At 36.8% G+C, this 17,904-nt stretch overlaps 1 protein-coding gene across 2 annotated transcripts in view; it reads left to right on the top strand.

The window, feature by feature from the left end:
• Positions 1-17,904, top strand: part of nphp4 (nephronophthisis 4) — a 146,510-nt gene that overhangs the window by 102,460 nt on the left and 26,146 nt on the right. For both annotated transcript variants that reach the window (XM_055048663.1, XM_055048664.1), the window contains 3 exons: positions 5,046-5,206; positions 5,743-5,926; positions 16,841-16,975. In XM_055048663.1, coding sequence (XP_054904638.1) covers positions 5,046-5,206; positions 5,743-5,926; positions 16,841-16,975 — 480 coding nt within the window. The remainder of the gene's footprint in view (positions 1-5,045; positions 5,207-5,742; positions 5,927-16,840; positions 16,976-17,904) is intronic.

Raw genomic sequence — 17,904 nt, 5'->3', positions numbered from 1 at the left:
TATAAAGGGTTTTATTTCAGAGGTAGAAATAAAAGGATTCCTTAGCTTGTCCCACATAGCTGATTTTGTCTGATCTTGAAGGCGTGTTTGGGGCTTTTTGCTTCTTTCTTTTTTGTACCCTTGTGGGGAATTCAGATTGAAACAAAGCCAGCTTGAGCCACAGACAATGTACCAACGAAAGAGGCATTAAATGTAACCAGCTGGCCTTGTGGGTACATGTGTCGAAAATATAAAACACAATCAGATTTGTGTCACAGGGTAAATGAAAATCCACAACAGTATTTCCTATTTCTTAGGATTTGTAAAACTGTGAGATGTGTGTAAATATTCATTAGAAAGAAAAATTTGTTGCTAATTGAAACCAAACAATTAGCAACAATTGTTTGGCAATTAATTTCTATTTTCCTGACCTTTGGTGATGGCAAACATAGCTGTAAGAGACAAGTTTGTTTTGTCCTTCTTGTTGGAAAAACAAGATTTGTTTGGTCAAAGGGTAACTTTGACATCAGTAATAACTGATACCATCTAAAATGTTGTAAATGCCGCATATGGTTGCTTTTATGGTTCTGATTTCTATGTAAGCTTAAATCTGCCTCACCTTTGTAAAAGTGGAAATGTGATAAATCTTTAGTTGGAAGTACAATTGGGTGAGTCAGACCAGTTTTTAGTTTTAGCGTTCTTTCTATTTTTTCTTTGTCACAACAATTATTCAAAATGGTTATTTGGTTGCAAGAATTGAAAGCTTGATTTGTTGTTTGGCATTCACTCCACTAACTCAATACTTTAGCTCCTTCTGCAGGAATTACAGCATCAAGGCTCCTGTGTGATTCTTCTATGAATTGCCTTAGAACTTTTTGGATGCTGTTTAAAGCAAACCTGCTTCTTATTCTTCACACTGAATAATTCATCAGGGTTATTGATATATTAAAAAATTTAATCTCTGCCTAATTGTTTTTTGGGAGACTGAAGCATGTTGTGTTTCATTCAATAACTTGTTTGGAATTAATTTCTATTTTCCTGACCTTAAGTTAATGGCAAACATAGCTGTAAGAGACAAGATCTCTTGTGTGGTATTAAAAGGCCGGTCTGTTTGTTCTCAAATTGAAGCCAGTCTTGTCCAGTTTTGAAATATTTGACACCTAATAAAATCTAAAGGATTTTCTTTATTTACCTCAAACTATTCCGGCATTCTTGTCTCGTTTTGTTTGATTGAGTCTCATCTCTGAATTGATTATTATATAAATTAAGATCCATCTGATATCAAAGCCTTCTGTAGAAGTCGCATATTAATATCAAAACTTACGAATAGTGTAAAAAAATATTTTTTTGTTACTTATTTCATAAAATGACGCTCATATGTTGTGTAGAATAATTCTACATAGTGACAATTGTAACTAGAGCATAAACATTTAAATCTGAGAATGTTGATGTTTAAGAATTACCCAGTTAAAATCCAGACCAAAATCCATCTTACACACTTTAGGAAGGCTTGGAAATGTATTAAAATAGTCATTTCTACACTTTTTAAATCATAGCTACTGCTTTGTGTCTGCTATTGCATAAAATCTTAATAAAATACATCAAAAGTTGTGGTTTGAATGTGAAAAACTATTAGTTTTGTGTTTTCTGGTTCAGAAGTTACAGAATCCTTTTAGTGACATGCTAAATTAATTTGCTAAAACAAAAGAAAATAAATCAAAAGTTACTCTAATAAAGAGTTCAAAATAATTTTTTTCTAGGTTTTAACTTTTATCCAAGCCATTTTGAGTGTAATTTTCAAATATTTTCATATTTTTACAAATGAAATCCTAAAGCATACCAGTCCAAAGCAATAACACTCTAAAAAAGTACCTCTTGTTAAAGCTGTGTATACTTCTCCTTGCCTCTGTATGTTTCTAGGTTTAGCCTGGTCTTGCTTTATGCTGGAGCTTGCATCAGTCTCAAGAACTCTAAATACACACTCTGCATCCACACTATTTTCTTAGCCTGGAGCCTTCACCATCTTGTTAGGCTTGTTGATCCCCAGCAGTATTTTCAACCCAGGCAAGCGTGCTGTGCAAACACCAAACAGGCCATCCAGGTTAGGGGGACGTCTGCTGGGTGCCGCTCCTTGTCGGCAGACCTTGCTGCACACATGCAACCCCTTGGGCCAGATCTGTCAGCTCTTCCTGTTTCTGAGCAGAGACTCATCCTGTCTCACTCTCACGCTCTCCCTCTGCGATCTTATTACTACTCGTTTACAGCACACAAACCAAGAGCATGCTGGGAGAATTATTACTCCAAGTGGAGAGAGAGAGGTGCCAGGTGGTTTGGTGAGGAAAATGTGGATTGGAGGAGTGCTCTTGTGCACTGTTGGGTTATTACCAGCTGTATTTAGCTGCATCTAAACCCAACGTTTTGATCATTGAACTTCTTTTTCTTGATCATCACATGGTTGTGAGAGTGAAGTCACAAGATTTTACTTACCGGTATGTTAAATCAAACAAAATTATTTTGAGTTTAACCTCTTAATTCAACATTTACTGTCTAAAATGACCTAAATCAAGTCTTATTAGTCTGTTATTAGGGGACAGAACATAACTATAACTTTTGTTATTGTAGCTAAAAACCCAATGCTTCATGTGAATAATGTTGCACAGTCATGTTCACCACGGACATAATATTGATATTCTATTCTCTGACAAATTATACTATCTAAAAGGATATGGAGACTGTACCATTTTAGCTTCAACTCCAGAAAATGTTATCAATTTACATTTTCTAGTTTTATTTTGTGGTGTGTCTAGATTAAAAATAATAACTATTTCCTTGAAGACTTACTGAACCATTCTTTCTTGCACTTTAATACTGAGAAATTGGTTTCAGTGTGGCAAACTCTGTAGAGGAAGCCCTTCTGTCCCTCTTCCTCATGGGTTGTTATTATTACTCCCCTCTGTAGGAGTGAAGACATTTCAAGGCTCACAGCTGAACCGTAACCCACTAAATGTGCTCTGTAACAAGGGAGACATCGCTCTGCAGAAACACATGCAGCAGGGACCTTGCAGAGAGCTTTCTGAGGGCTCTGGAGAGAAACACTTCCTTTTCTTTTTGTAATTTTGTGGTTGAGAAGTAGAACATTCTTGAATACATGGGTTGTAGGTAAATACAAGAAAGTAAGTATCGAGAAACTTGTAAAGGAGAGTAAATTCTATCAATTTATTTGTTTTATTTTTATTTTTTTACATGCCTGGAAAAAAAAAGAAAATGAAAATGGTTGGAATTTTGATTATGTATCACCCAGGAAAGAGAACCTGCATCTCATCTCATATTAGACTTTATTTCCCAATAGGCACCTTTGCTACACTGACACTTATATTTTGTTTCACATAATCTTGCACAATACAAGTTTCAAGCATGAAAGCTCTGTCTTTATTAAGATCACTTTAAGTCTCATTATCATCATAAATAGAGTTGCAATTCCCATCCTGTGTTAGGGAGGGAAGTTGCTCTTAAGCAGGATTTTGCTAATATTAAGCAAAGACGAGATGATTTAAAGTTTATATTAGCAAACTGTCGGCGATGAGCAGGATTGTGAATTCCCTGGAGCAGATCTTTCCAACGGTGGTCCACTAATTCATATATAAGTATCTCATTGATACTAAATAAAACTAACTTTGTCCCCCCCGTAACAACTTCAACACAGAAGAGGAGTGCTCTTTTAAATGTAAATTAGTATTTCTCAAGTTTGTTGCATTCACCAAAAATCATCCCACACCAGTCACCAGATGTTTGTCTGTGCACCTCGAATCATAATTGTTGAGAACAAAAAGCTGCTGCAATGAATTTTGTGGACAGCAGCAGAAAGAAATCTTAATTTACGGAAATCACAAGACACTCAACCGAGTCGTATGAGACATTTTTAAGCTTTCATTGTTAGATTAGGTTAGTGGAAATCTACTGTTCTGAGATAACCAAGCAAAGCCCCTATGGAGATCTTTCCTGAATATGTAATTGTGAGGAATACAAACATAATAGTAAGAGGGAAAATAAACAAAGAATGAAAAATATTCTTTTGAGTTTGTGGAGGCTTCTTACCAAAGCTCCTCACTACATCACTTCTATGCAGCCGGTGGCTCCACTCTATTTTTATCCCCAGGGAGTAAAGGCAATGTCAAGGCTTTGATACAGGGCTGGAGGGAGGCTCTGGGCAAGAATCCTGATCGTCCAGTTACCTCCTAGCCTCTCGCTCAAACCTTTGATACAGTCGTGCATAATACTAACACACAGGTTAGTTTGGGGTTGAGGCGATATGCATCCTGTACCAGCTGAGCTTGTTGTCCATTATTGCATGTTGTTTTTTTTCCCCTGCTCCTCACAGTTTGCATCCAGGATTTTACTCTGAAGACATTGGAAGTGAACTGTTCTTTAGCTTTCTGAATGTGTGATTCTCAGTCTTGATGTTTAACACTTTGTGAGACAGAAAGGAAACTTTCATTTCTGAGTGATGAATATCTACTCGCCTTTGAAACATTCAGTTTAGATTTCTTAGATGAAGATACGGCTTAATCAAACAGTTTAAAAAGTCGCTGTTGAGGTTTTTCTGAAATTGTAAGCTGCTTTTGTCGTCTTGAAGTGTCGTACAATGTCAGCATGGCTGACATTGTGGAATGGCTTTTTGCTCTCAGGCTTCTGTTCTCAGTTATCAAACCTGGTGACTCTCAGTTGACAGCTATATTACCAGCTCAGTGGCATCCATAATGTTGACAGCTGAGTTGCCTCTTAATTTTTCTTTTCTCAAATTTAATGTCACCCTTGTGGGAGAAAAGGGGTAATATAAATATTTATGATCATGCATCAAATAGTTAGTGAGGGAGACTTCCAGGCTCACACATCCATGTCAACACTTTAGCCAAAAAGGTTCAGTAAACCCAGCAATACTGTGCAATTTTGATTAGTATTTGGTAGTGTGTCCTACAAACATACTGTATGTTGATAATTAGAAAAGAACACATGTTTTTCTGGGTCTTCAAATAATCTTTTATGAAGTGTTTTGTCTTCTTGTCAAGGTTCTCCAGGCCTGCAGATTCAGTTCAGAGTTGATGACGATTTCTTGAGGCCAAGAGAAAAGCGCTGGTTCCTCCGCCACCTGGCCCTCCATACCATGCACATCGATGTTTGGGACAGTGAGTCATTGCTCCTCATTGGTTCTACCGCAATAGAGCTCAAGGTAAATGACTGAAGGTTGGATTTCATACCGACATAGTTATGAGAGACACATTTATACATTTTGTGCAATCCAGTTTTAATGAACTAAAATAAATGACAAGAGGGTTGAATTTCTTTTTCTTAATCATCACATGGTTGTGAGAGTGAAGTCACAAGATTTTACTTACCGGTATGTTAAATCAAACAAAATGATTTTGAGCTTAACCTCTTAAGCATCCTGAAACACTAGTTTTAGTTTCTGTGCATATTTCTGAGACCATGTACATCAGGTGTGTCAAACTCATTTTCATTTTGGGCCAAATCAAGATCATGAAGGCTCTTAAAGGGCCGGTTGCACCAGAATGTGTTGCTGTTTCACCCTTGCTTCATCAATCTAGTTCCATCATCCATATTGAGAAGATTTTCTTTCTTTCATTGGTTGGTTTGTTTGTTGGTTAGTTCTTTCTTTGTTTCTGTCTTTTTAAATTTTCTTTCTCTTTCTTTCACATACTACATACAACTTTGATTCCTGTTCATTTGTACTTTTTCCCTCCCCAGTATTTGCTGCGTCAGGGAAAGCCCGCCGTCCAGGCTCTGCACGAGTTGGAGATCCTGACCACAGAGTATGTGGAAGAGGACACTTTACTGCCTGACGCAGATCAGCATCTGCGTTCAACATCCACCGCGATGACAGTTTACACCATTGTCAGAGGACGGCTCCACATACGAACGGGCTGCATAGGCAAGTACAGAAAAACTTTTACTTCCCATTCAGAACTCTGATTGTTGGTATAATCATTGACACCTTGACAACAAAATATCTACATCAAATGGGATTATTTTGTTATGTAATCAGTGGAAATTTTTATTTGGGCCCAAGTTGTCAAATCAAATGTAATATAATTTTGAAAAAAGTGCAAAAAAGTCTTCCTTGATTCCTTTTTAGTTGTTTTGTGATCGACTAAACATTGTATATTTTTTTAAAAACTAGTCAGGTTGAAGGGAAAGCGATGATTAATTTTAAATTTAGGAAGGAAATGTTGAGTTGGCCTGCTTGAATAAGGCAAACCAACTCAACACTCTTATCTCCCAGTGAAGATGACATTTTTTTAAATCACATCTCCACACTTTTTCAAGAGAAAACTTACAAACTGGTTTTGTTACTGGTAGACTTGGGAGAGCCTGTCCAGACAACCCAGAAGAGACTAATAAGGAAAGCTCAATACCCTTAGCCTCATAGTTTGGGATACGCCAGCAAACTTGGGGGCTAATCCACAAAGCAAGGCAGGGCCATACCCCACCTCTGCTCCCAGGCAGCTGCAGGGTTTAGTATCTCACTTTTGGACTTTTATTACTCCATATGAACTTTGAAAAATGTTTATATCACTCCCTAAGTTGTTTTGCTGTGAAAATCTGTAGTGGTTTTCTTCTTTGCTATTCAGATTCTGGTGCCAAGGTTGAGGGAAGTGGACTACAAATGTTCATTTTCTTATTTATTCATTTGTTTTTTTTCTGGCTGTGTGTAAAAAAATGCATATCATTCTCTGATCTCTGAATTTCTTCAAATTAGTTTATTTAAACTTTTAACTGAAAAAAAATCTAAATTTTACATTATTTCATAAAGCTATGTAATCAGTTTAAATTAGGTGAAAGCAGGACTGAGTCTGGCGATGCTATTTAAAAAAATGTTTTTACAAAACGTGTCCCACCTCACAAGATGGTCTAAATCAAACTATCCTAAAATGATTTGAGTGCAAGGATAACTTACTTGTATTTAATGTCGTCTGAATACAATTATATCACTCAACACAGATGTTGGTATCAGATATCGATGGGATTCAAATGAAATTCAAAGATGTAGCATCACAACTTCATCCTCAAATGTCATATCTGCCAACATCTTTGTGATTTAATTTTTTGTAAACATTACACTTTTATAACTTTATACGCGTTTAAGGATTTTTTTTCTTTCTTCTCATCTACTGCTATTGATGCAAATAATAATTAAGACAAAATTTTAGGGAGAAAACAAAACATCTAATCTCCCAGGCAGATGTTTCATTGTGGATTTATCCAACACTGACTTCTAAAGGAGACTAAGCCTTGTTCTGTCTCAAAGCAACACAGGAAAGAAACAGTTGTGTTTGATGGCTTTTGAGCAAACATCCTTGTTCATTACATCCCGAATCATCCTTTTACATCCAAAATGTGTGTGGGCATTAATTAATCAGGATATATTGTTTTTTTAGAGCTCGGGATTATGAAGGAATGTTGTCTGCTCTCTTTATTTGAGTGTATAGATTTGAAGAGATTTTAATCTCCACAACTGGGAGGACAGAGGTGTAGAAACTTGTAAAGCAAACGGTGCCAAAGCAAAAAAATATCTCACTCTGATAGTCCCTCTCTGTCTGGCAGCTGAACGCTTTTCCTTTCCCCTTGCACTCATCCAATTTGGGCCTGGCACGCCCCTGCAGCACAGCGGCAGCTGACGATAGCTTCCTTGTCATTAATCAACTGCTGAAACGATATTCCACCTCATAAACAAGGCGTCCTTTTTCAGGTTGAAGAAACCCTTCCTACTGGCTTTGTTGGAGCTTAATATGCCAGCAAGTTCTCATTGTGCTTATCAGTGAAAGCAGGTTAAGAGTGGGTCGGGTTATTGGTTGGGATAGGGAGACGGGTTTTTGTCTGACATGTAAATTCACATCAATGCTTAAGTATCCATCAGGGCGGCCTGGCCGACAGTCGGAATACATTTTGTGAGGGTATTGCTAGCGAGGTCTTTTATTTGTTCTTGCTTCCATCTGCTGCTGCCTTTTTCATATATTCACATCCGACTTCACTTTTCGTCAGTGCCTTTTCTGTTTTCTCCTGTTTCTTTTTCCCCTTCCACAATTTCTTCTTTCTTACTGGTTAATCCAGCTGTGAGATGCAAGCGTCACATTTTCTCAGTTTCTGTCTTCAAGCCATAATGAATCAGCCTGGTTATTGGTTTGAGAGTAAAGATTGTAAAGCCACAGATTGAGCAATTGAGTTATGAATATCAAACAATTTAAAGATCCCAAAAACTCATGGTCACACATAGATCGATGCAGACATAAATATTGCCTGGTGTTCTTCTACGTTTAAAACTTTCAATGTTGCTGTTTTTATTATGAGGTGTAAGGGATGTCATGCATTTCACATTTGTGTACATAAAACTCTCAGAAGGTTCTTTTGTTGCATGAGTCCCCTTTTAATCTTGTAAGTCTCAGCAAAATCCAAGGTAAGTAATTGCCTTCAGATATCAATTAAGTTGTCTATAAAACACTTTGTTTTTAAGTAAATCTTGATCATGTAAATTAAAATCTTCGGTCGTAGCTAAATGAAGAGGGAAAACATTTAAAACATTATACATTTTTTTAGAAGCACAATGAACACAAATCATCAATCTCAACCATTTTCTTGAGTTCAGTTGAAGGTTAAACAACTTCCAGATGGAATCAAAAAGTTGGACTGACCAAGCCGTGACTGATGACGTACAGATGGACCTTTGGGATTCCAGCTTAAACTGTGGGGTAAAGGTGCCTTTAAGGGGTTTATCTCTATTAATGCAACAAGGGAGGAGGTGTGTGTTTGGTAGAAAGATGTGCTAAGTCAGAATGGTGAGCTGAACGGCTTAATGGTATGTCATAAATTCCTGAATATGTCCTTGAGCGTTTTTAAGGTCCAGTATATAGAAAATGGTCCAATGTTCCTTCTGATAAACATCCCTGACATACTGAAGCTCGTTTTGATATGAGATATTTTCCAACAAATCAGCCTGCTTGATAACCTGCAGGGTTACTCAGCTTACTGCAGGAGCAGAGACCCCATTCCTCTCTGGCGCCCAACGCTGATGGCTCTGGGAGGCGTGATAAATGGTATGTAAGGAGACCCAGGTGTGGCCAGAGCTGATGGTTTGTCCTAAAAAACCAGCTAAAGCTGTCTTGTCTTTCAGAGGTGCTATTCTCAAATGGTCATTTGTTCAGGACTACAGCCAGCATGATTTTCTGCCGTTTCTCTTATTGATTAACTGTCTGTCATCATGACTGACAGGAATTTATTTTACATGACAGTGTAAAAAGATCTATTTAATTGCATACCTGCTTATTCATCTCTTGTTAAATTGACAGCAGACAGCAGGGCAGCTACCCTATCCCATGGCAAACAGGGATTTCACTGAAGCATAACATACGGTGCTGCCTAGTTTTCTTGCCATTATTAGCAGAAAAAAAAGTTGTAGACCAATACAGAGACATCTTTTAGATTTACTTTATGTTTTATTAAACACAGCTTCAGGTCAAAACCGGGTTTTTAAATCTTTCATTTGAAACAGGCAACATGCTGCAGCAGGGTGTGCCTTGTTACCTTGTAAACTCGGTGCATAAATTACACTCAAACACCCTGTGTTTTGGACATGACAAACTTAATTTAGCTATTTAGACTCTCCCAGTGAGCTAAAATAAAATGAACACACATAAGTAATGCACTCAAGTGACACAAAGATCAGAAAAAGGAGTGAACCTGTATATTAATTTATGAACATTGGCTAAAAACTGCCAGATGGTTTTGTATCATGTACAAAGAAACTTTAAATACCAAGTTAAAAATTCTTAGAAATGAACCCTGATCATTGCACTGCATATGTTAAATGTTTTTTCTTCATTCACCCACCTTAAATAAAGATGTTTAGTGGTATTTCAAGCACTATTTAGAGGCGGAACTGTCTTGATTGTCATGATGATGGAAAGAAAATGCAAAACACTTGACCTTCCTCACGCCACACAAAGACCATCATGTCATCCTGATAGTAAGTAAATGGAAATACTGATGCTGTTTTCTTCTTCACAGTTCTACAGTGTTAGAAAATTGTCCCAAAATAGAATATGCCACACTCGTCGTTAGCAAAATTTTTGTTTTTATTCACTTTGTTTCCAAAAGTTCCCGATTTAAGCTTTTTATTGCTTAAATTTGCAGTAAACACAACAATACAGATCTTGCTTAATTTAAATCAGACTTGAGAGAAATATTTTCCTTTGAAAAAAGAGAACTCAGCAGGAGAGCAGAGGCAATTAAATGCCTCATCTGTTGTTCGAATGAAATTAATGCAGTGTAAACATTAGATTTTTTTCAATTACTATTGGAGGCATTAAGGCCAGGATTAAAAAAAATATATATATATTTTAAAACTATACACATTAAATTACATAATCAACTTAATTTTTCTCTATGCTAACACGGTGCTGACTACATAGTAATATCTAATTTCCTGTTTTTCAGTCATGGACATTATCAGTCATGTTTTGTCTTTAATGCTTTAGGAATTTATCAGCAGCAGGCTGAATTAAAAACAAAAGGCGAATTCCTATGCACATCTTTTAATCACCATAAAGTAGAACTCACTCTTAATTAATAAAAAGAAAATGTTATAAATTGTCACATCCATTCAGTCACATTACAATGCAGTCATTTTTTTAAAGGTAAAGGACCCAAAAGTAGCTGAACTGAATAATAGAGCGATTAAGTCAGAAAGGCTTTGTTTTGTTGAAACGTCTGCTGTCTTTAGCAAACAAGAACGACTGCCAGACAATTGTCTGAGCAGACACAGCATGTTTAAGCTATGACAACTGCTGGCTTGCACTTTAAAACTAATTAATGAATCTACAAAACTGATTTTTATCCACAAAACCACAATAAAGGCTGAGACAAAAAGCAGACATATTTAATAAGAATGTTTGATGAACAGATTTGCATTTGTTCAAAGTAAAATTATCCTGACATATAAACAGCTTCAGGTGTAGAAAGTGAATAATTAGTAATCTTTCAATCCAGAATTTCATAAAGCCCAAAGGTTTTTAAGCGATAATGTTGACTCAACAGTGGCTCAATAAAAATGATTAATCTATCGTTAGTTTCTAGTCACATCTCTGTGTCCAACATGTTATCTAGGAACAATGATAGTTATTATCTACTCCCTTTTGTTTTCTCTGCATATATCAGGGTAAAGTTAAATCAACTGTTTGATCAGAAGTACATTAAAATGCATCAAATTTGTCCCATAAATGACCTCATGATGTTTCCTCTTTGGTGGATCATACACACATCCTAATCCTTTGTAATCTAACATCAGTCAGATATTCAGATCAAGCTTTCGCAATAAACACACAAACACAAACCACCATTACAGATCATTTTGTCTTTTCACAGCAAACATCTTAATCCTGCAACACCACAGGTTTTCCTCAGCGTGGTATCTGCATCACATTCTGTTGATTAACGCATTTCTCAGATCAGACTTACAGAATGGAAATATCCTTTATTGTCCCACAGTGAGGAAACGTTTGGTGTGACAGCAGCAAGCTGACTGGTAGTCGAAGCATGTACTGTATATTCACACAAAACTAAAGATGCAAAATCTATGAAAACAGAAGAATAACACATTGTATTGTCAGGATGAATTTAAAGCCCTAAATAGTGCTCATGTTATCAAAAAATTACATACTCTGATCAAAAGGTATATGCAAATTATTGTGTTTTTTTTTCTTCTCTTACTGGGTAACTTCATAAGTCTTAATGGTCTTTCTCTATGACTGTATAAAATATAAAGTTTGACAAAAACTGAAGAAAAAAAACTTTTGCAGTTGATTCAAAGTATCTTTTGTAAATATCCACTTTATATTCTTATGCGACTGATGAAATTACCATCATCTGATATGATAGCAGCTACAGCAAACGCATTTCTTTTGGTACCTAATCGTACATAATAATATGTATTTTTAAAGTACATGTTCTGCAGTTTAGCTGAATATCTACTTCTGTATCTGTCATGATAATCCTACACCTACATACATGTAATTTCAAAGCTTAAAAATAACTGACAACTGTACTTCCTGTGCTGTTTGACTGTACCTTTATAAAAACACAGGTTCAGCTCAACTTGTGACTTCAGCTGCTATATCTTAAACATACACTCAGGGGGAAATTGAGACATTTCTTCAGGTCATATTCCCAATACTTGACAGATGTAGGGACTGGTAAAGCAATGTTATTCTGTTTAGCCATTTTTTCTGTGCAAAAGTGACTGGTTGTTTAAATGTGAGAATGCTGGTACAGTTGTCAATAAAGTCCACTCAGAGCCTTATGGGATTGAGGAATAACAATGATCAAAATGACATGACAAATTCAGATCCTTGTTAGTTTGATTGTTTCTCATAAATGTTGGTAAAAATATATATTTTTATTAACAAATTTAATGCCAATTTCAACTGTAGGCACAGTTCATGTAGTTCTAAGAAAGGTCTGTGGGTCTTGTGGTAAACTCAGACTTTTGCATGTTATTTAAAGTCACTAAATGTACTTTCAGAAAATAGTCTGTGATTTTTAAAAATTGTTTATTTGTATGAAATAATATTGCTGACTCAGTTGAATCTGTGTTCTTTTTTTCAAAGTCAGATTTTCTCCACAACTGACACACAAAACGCGCAGAAGGACACACAAGCAGGAAGCGTATATCTGCTTTAGCACAGTGGAAATGGGCGATTAGAGCCTTCTGCAGACCTGACAGTGCTGCTCATCTGCAGCGACCTGATAAGCCCTGAAGAAACTGACTTTTGCAGCTGGAGAGAGTAGAATTTTTTTTTTCCCAAATACTGCCACAATTGGGACAAAATATCAGTGAAATTTACCTGGCTGTTACTTTGGCTATAGATGACGCTCCACATGAAGTATCTCTCCGTCATTAAAAGCCCTCACTGCTGGCACAATTACGCCAGACTATATCAGACTTACCTTTAGCCTTAAGGTGAGGCTGAATCTGCCTATTTTGAAAGGTCAGTGGCCTGGCACGGCGAAGCAGAAGAAATCGAATCCCGCAGGCTACTTTGAAACCCCCTTGGCGCTCACTCTCATTTGTTCTGGAGGCCAGCAAATCAGTGGCTTGTTATGGCCTTAACCTCATGAACTGCAAGCAGGGCAAATGAGGTGGGCAGGTCGGACTGTTGTCATGTTGCAGCATCAGGCAGTTGATAAATTTGATAGACTTCAACCTCCTGAATCTTTGTTCACAAATTTTCTTCTCTACACAGAATGTGCAACACTCTCTCTGTTGAAGTTTGATTTTCTGTGTTGAATATCATCTGGCGAGTCTTTTTGATTCAGTAATTGTGGATGAGTTATATGACTGAGAGCAAGACATCCATATTTGCATCGACATCTAAAAAATTTTGGTTCCTCATCATCACATTATTTTCATTACCTGCTTATAACACTGACTTATGTTTGATGTTGATGAAAATTAAACAAACAAACAAAAAACACCATAGATGTGATATCTTCACAGAAAGAATAACTGATGAATCTGTAACGAGGCACTGGGAATAAAATATTTGCTTTTGATTGGATGTACTCTCAGCATAAGTGATATGTTCACAGTAATATGTGAGGAATTATAACTCAGGCAAATGCAGCCGACTGAATGGTGTGGCCAGTGTCGGGTGATGGATGATGAGGAAAATGCTTTGGGATGGCAGACACCTCTCTCATTAATCTGCAGAACAGCACTGTCTGCCTCTGTTTGCATAGCAACACAGACTCCACATTATTCATTTAGCTGCTGCCTATTATCAGTTTGTTGATGAAAGGATTCTCCTTTGAAAGATTTGGAGGATGCTTTTGGCTTTTCCTCTGAAACTCCTGCGAGCTGATGTGTCAGTTCTGGACAGAAGAGGCAGATAATTGCTGCTCTCGCTACATTTCATACGAGATGAGAGTGCACCCTGAACGAGAATCTGCACAGCTCCTCAGAAGAATCTAAATTTGTTTCAGGTTTGCACCTCATTTTGGGCATACTATGATTTAGAGCCTGGAAACATTGAGGAAAAACTGAGTTCACTTCGATCAATTTTAACTTTTAGTTCTACCTTCTTTGTCCAGCAGCTGTAGATTAGATCTAATTTATTTCAAATTAAGCTCTTAGGCTTAAAATTGTGCGAAAATACTGATGCTGTATTTAACAATGGTGATTCAGAGTAGCTGATTGAGCCTTTGCAGTCATCATTCACATTGTTAAAGTGGGAATTTAATTTACAGTCAGCAAGCTGGGAAAGGTACCTCTGTTAATCAGCCCACTGCAGCCTCGCTAACTGAGTAAGTAAATGCTGACTTCTTATACTTGCAATACTCGATGGAGTGCAACTTGCAAGAACAGATGATACTCTCAATAAGATCTTAACAGCAATTACTAAGTTTTACATTACTGAGAGGTTTTGGTCTTTTGGTCTAGATTCATACTACAAATGGATCAGCTTCACATTCATGATGCAAATGTGGCATTCCATCACATCTCCAATGTGCATGTGGAATTGAGATGTGGTGACATTGGAGGCTGTTGGAGGACAGTGATCTAGAGGTCAGGTTCCAGAAACCAATTTGAGATGATTTCAGCTTTTGAGTGATGCTTTGTGCCACTCAAAGATGGGAACACCAGGAATATGAGAAGATGGACATAGTCAGCAACAATACGGTACAAAGTGTGCGGAGAAAACAATCTTTCACTCTATTACACTTTCACCACCACAGTCTGAACAATTTACAGAAGGCAGATTCTGAATCTACTGTCTAAATGTTGAAACTGAGATCAGGACCTGAGACACTTCCAATGTGTTACTGTCCAATTTAAGTAAACCTGTTTGAATTATAGCCTTAGTTCCCTGTTGTTTGTTAACAAGAGAGGTGCCTAGTGTGGTCTTCAGCTACTGTCACCTGCATGCTTCAAGGTTCACCAAGTTTCTATGTATTGGGTTGTAACAAAAAGTTATTTGCCTCTGTTGCTTTTGAACTAACTTGAAGCAGTCAGCCTATTCTGTAACCTCTGACATCAATAAGGCCTTCACACTACTGCTGCTGCTCTCTGGATATTTTCTGTTTTCCAGACTATTGTCTATAAATCCATGGTTCTTTGAGCACTTGATAAGCTGCGGATCTACTAGGATTTTCATAAACACATCTGTCTGGCTTTAAGTAAAATTAATTGGACCTCGTTTTTTATTTTAGTTGTAAAGGTTGTGAGAATCTGACACCTGATTGAAATGTTTTACTATTGTAGCTCAAGCAAATCTTAAACCTCTGGCACTATAAAAAGGTAAGTAGCTCTCATGTTGTCCAGAGACCAATACTTTTTCTAAGACAACATCTAGACTAATACTTTGGACAATAATTTATACCAAAGTCTGTAGTCTAATCATGCTGTTCTTCTAATATCGGCTCTGGAATCGAACTGGAAAACCCAGTCAGACTGGCTCATGTGACATTTAATATCTTTATGTTCAACACATCAAACAACATGAGTCATCGTTTTGCCAGTGTCATACCCAAGCCCAATGACAATTTCAAGCTCCAAATGACAACCGCAAACTTTTGGACTGTTTGAAAAAAGCGTTACCTTAAAGCTATTTTGAATAAATAACTCTTAAACCAATTTTTTTTTTGTTGTTTTTTTTACGTTGGATCATATTTTGGCTTATGTCAAAAACTTCATGCTGTTGTACAGATTCTAATTTTGTGGATGATTGTACCTCCATCACAGACTTACACCGATGGAGACCTAAGAATGCAGATCAAACATCAAGAGACAAATTTGTCTTAATAAAACTGAATTAGCTTTCTGTGTTGTCTTATAGACACGAGTCTCAGTGAAAAGAAGCAAGAAAACTTGCTGGGAAAACTGGGGCAACACATTCTTGTCAAACTAAACTATCTGAAATCAAACTGAGATAAGATCTATTTGTGGAGCCCCTGCTGGTGTCCTCAGGCAGATTCCAATGTTTTTTCTCTAAAGAATCAGCAGGATTTTTTACATATAAAACACTAATGAAACCGTGAGCATGGATTTAAAAAACCTAATGACTTTGATAACAGCTTCTTTTATACATTTTATATAAACAGTAAATTTCCCCAAATAATTAAGCAAAGTTGTTGCTGTTTTCTTCGCGTTTTTGTAGCTCTTATCACTTCTCAGTTTCTGCTTTCAGGTTTTTTGCTCTTCATCCTTACAGCATTTTTTGATGAAGCCTCCACAGGATCTCAGCAGGATTGAGATTAGAAAATTATGTTAGTCAACATCATTTGTCAGATGAGCCTACTTGTCTTTAAGGAACATGAGGTGTTAGGTTTTCTGTGGCACAAATGTATTTGACATAGTTAGTTTTTCTTCTTCATCAGTAGTTGATCATGTTTGTATACAACATTGTCTCTCACAGCTCAGATTATTACTCTCTCACCTGCATAATGATGATACAATGTTGCCTGTGATTTATGTCATTACATACATTTACACAAGCACAAAGATATTATTTTAAAAATATTTCAATTGTATTCCACTTTACATTTACACTCCACTATAGAGGCTGGATCTTAAGGTCCAGACAGTTGACTTTTAACGCGACAGGAATTTAAAAATGATTAATCTCTCATTTTCACAAAAGTGGCCTGACATTGGATTTGCGGCATTTCAAGTGTCTCCTGCTGCTTAAGAACAAACAATTTTTATTCGCTTCAACTTTAAATTTGAGGTTCATCAGAGTGTTAAAGGCTGGTATCACACACGTACAGTGATTACTTTGCCGTTTGTTTCCTGCAGGATGTCCAGCTGACCCTAGCAGGAAGAGAGCAGCGGACGGGATATCATCTTACTCTCACATCATCAGGCCTCGTGAAGTCACCACCGGCTTTAAAGGAGGAAGCCTGTCAACCCGAAACATCCTTCAACTTAACGGTCAGCACATTAAGCTTAGTATGTTTTAATGCCCCAACAAATTAGTTGCTGCCACTGGGGTACAAATGTTTAAAACGTCTTACAATGGATCATTTGGTTGCAGTAGCTTAATTTCAAGCTGTATTATTTTGAAAAATACAACCTAATAACATGTGATGACAGCATAAAGGAAGACATCTGTGACCATTCCTCTTTGCACTATCTCTCGGGATGGATTTAGTTCCTCTGTGTGCTTTGTTTTCTATGTCTCGCTCCTCATATTTTATATAATTGAATCAGGATTATTTTTTGGTCCATGTTTGTGCCGATTTTTCTGCTGAAAGACCAAATCAGCACTCATATTCAGGTTACTGGTAGAAGCAACTCAATTTCTCTTGCGAAATGACCCAATATTTTAAAGCATTCATAAAGTGATGCACGCTGACAATGTTGACAAGGTCATCTGGATGAAAATCAGGCCCACAGCATCACAAACCCTCCACCTTACTTAAGTCGGCATGACATACTTTTCATGCCGACTTAAGTATGTTGTGAAAAAACTAAGCATTAATCTGGTTTGACCAAAAAAAAAAAATGACGACAAGTGAAGTTACAATAGAGTTTATAGGAGTCATTAAATATTTTAATGGTGGGACAGGAAAGTGTTTTGTTGTTTCTTACATGACTCCCAAATATTGCTTACAATGCAGAAAAAAGTCCAATAGTTTAAAACCATGTCATCCTGTATTGCATCATTGGTCACTCAGGAAAGGTTTCTACAAATTCTGATCACCTTTAAAATATAGAAAGTGCAATTGAAAACATTTTCAGTAACATTTAGAGGCAATTCTGTCCCCTGTTCTTTTCTATTAATTTTATTAACAATAATCAGTTTGAATGTAGGACTTTTTCAGTTTTCAATGTAAAATTATGCTATTGCAGTAACAAGT

Source organism: Poeciliopsis prolifica, unplaced genomic scaffold, assembly GCF_027474105.1.
Source record: "Poeciliopsis prolifica strain line A6 unplaced genomic scaffold, Auburn_PproV2 SCAFFOLD027, whole genome shotgun sequence".
NCBI lineage: Eukaryota > Metazoa > Chordata > Actinopteri > Cyprinodontiformes > Poeciliidae > Poeciliopsis > Poeciliopsis prolifica.
The sequence above is the reverse complement of the archived record's forward strand: the minus strand, read 5'-3'. Positions and strand labels throughout refer to the sequence as shown.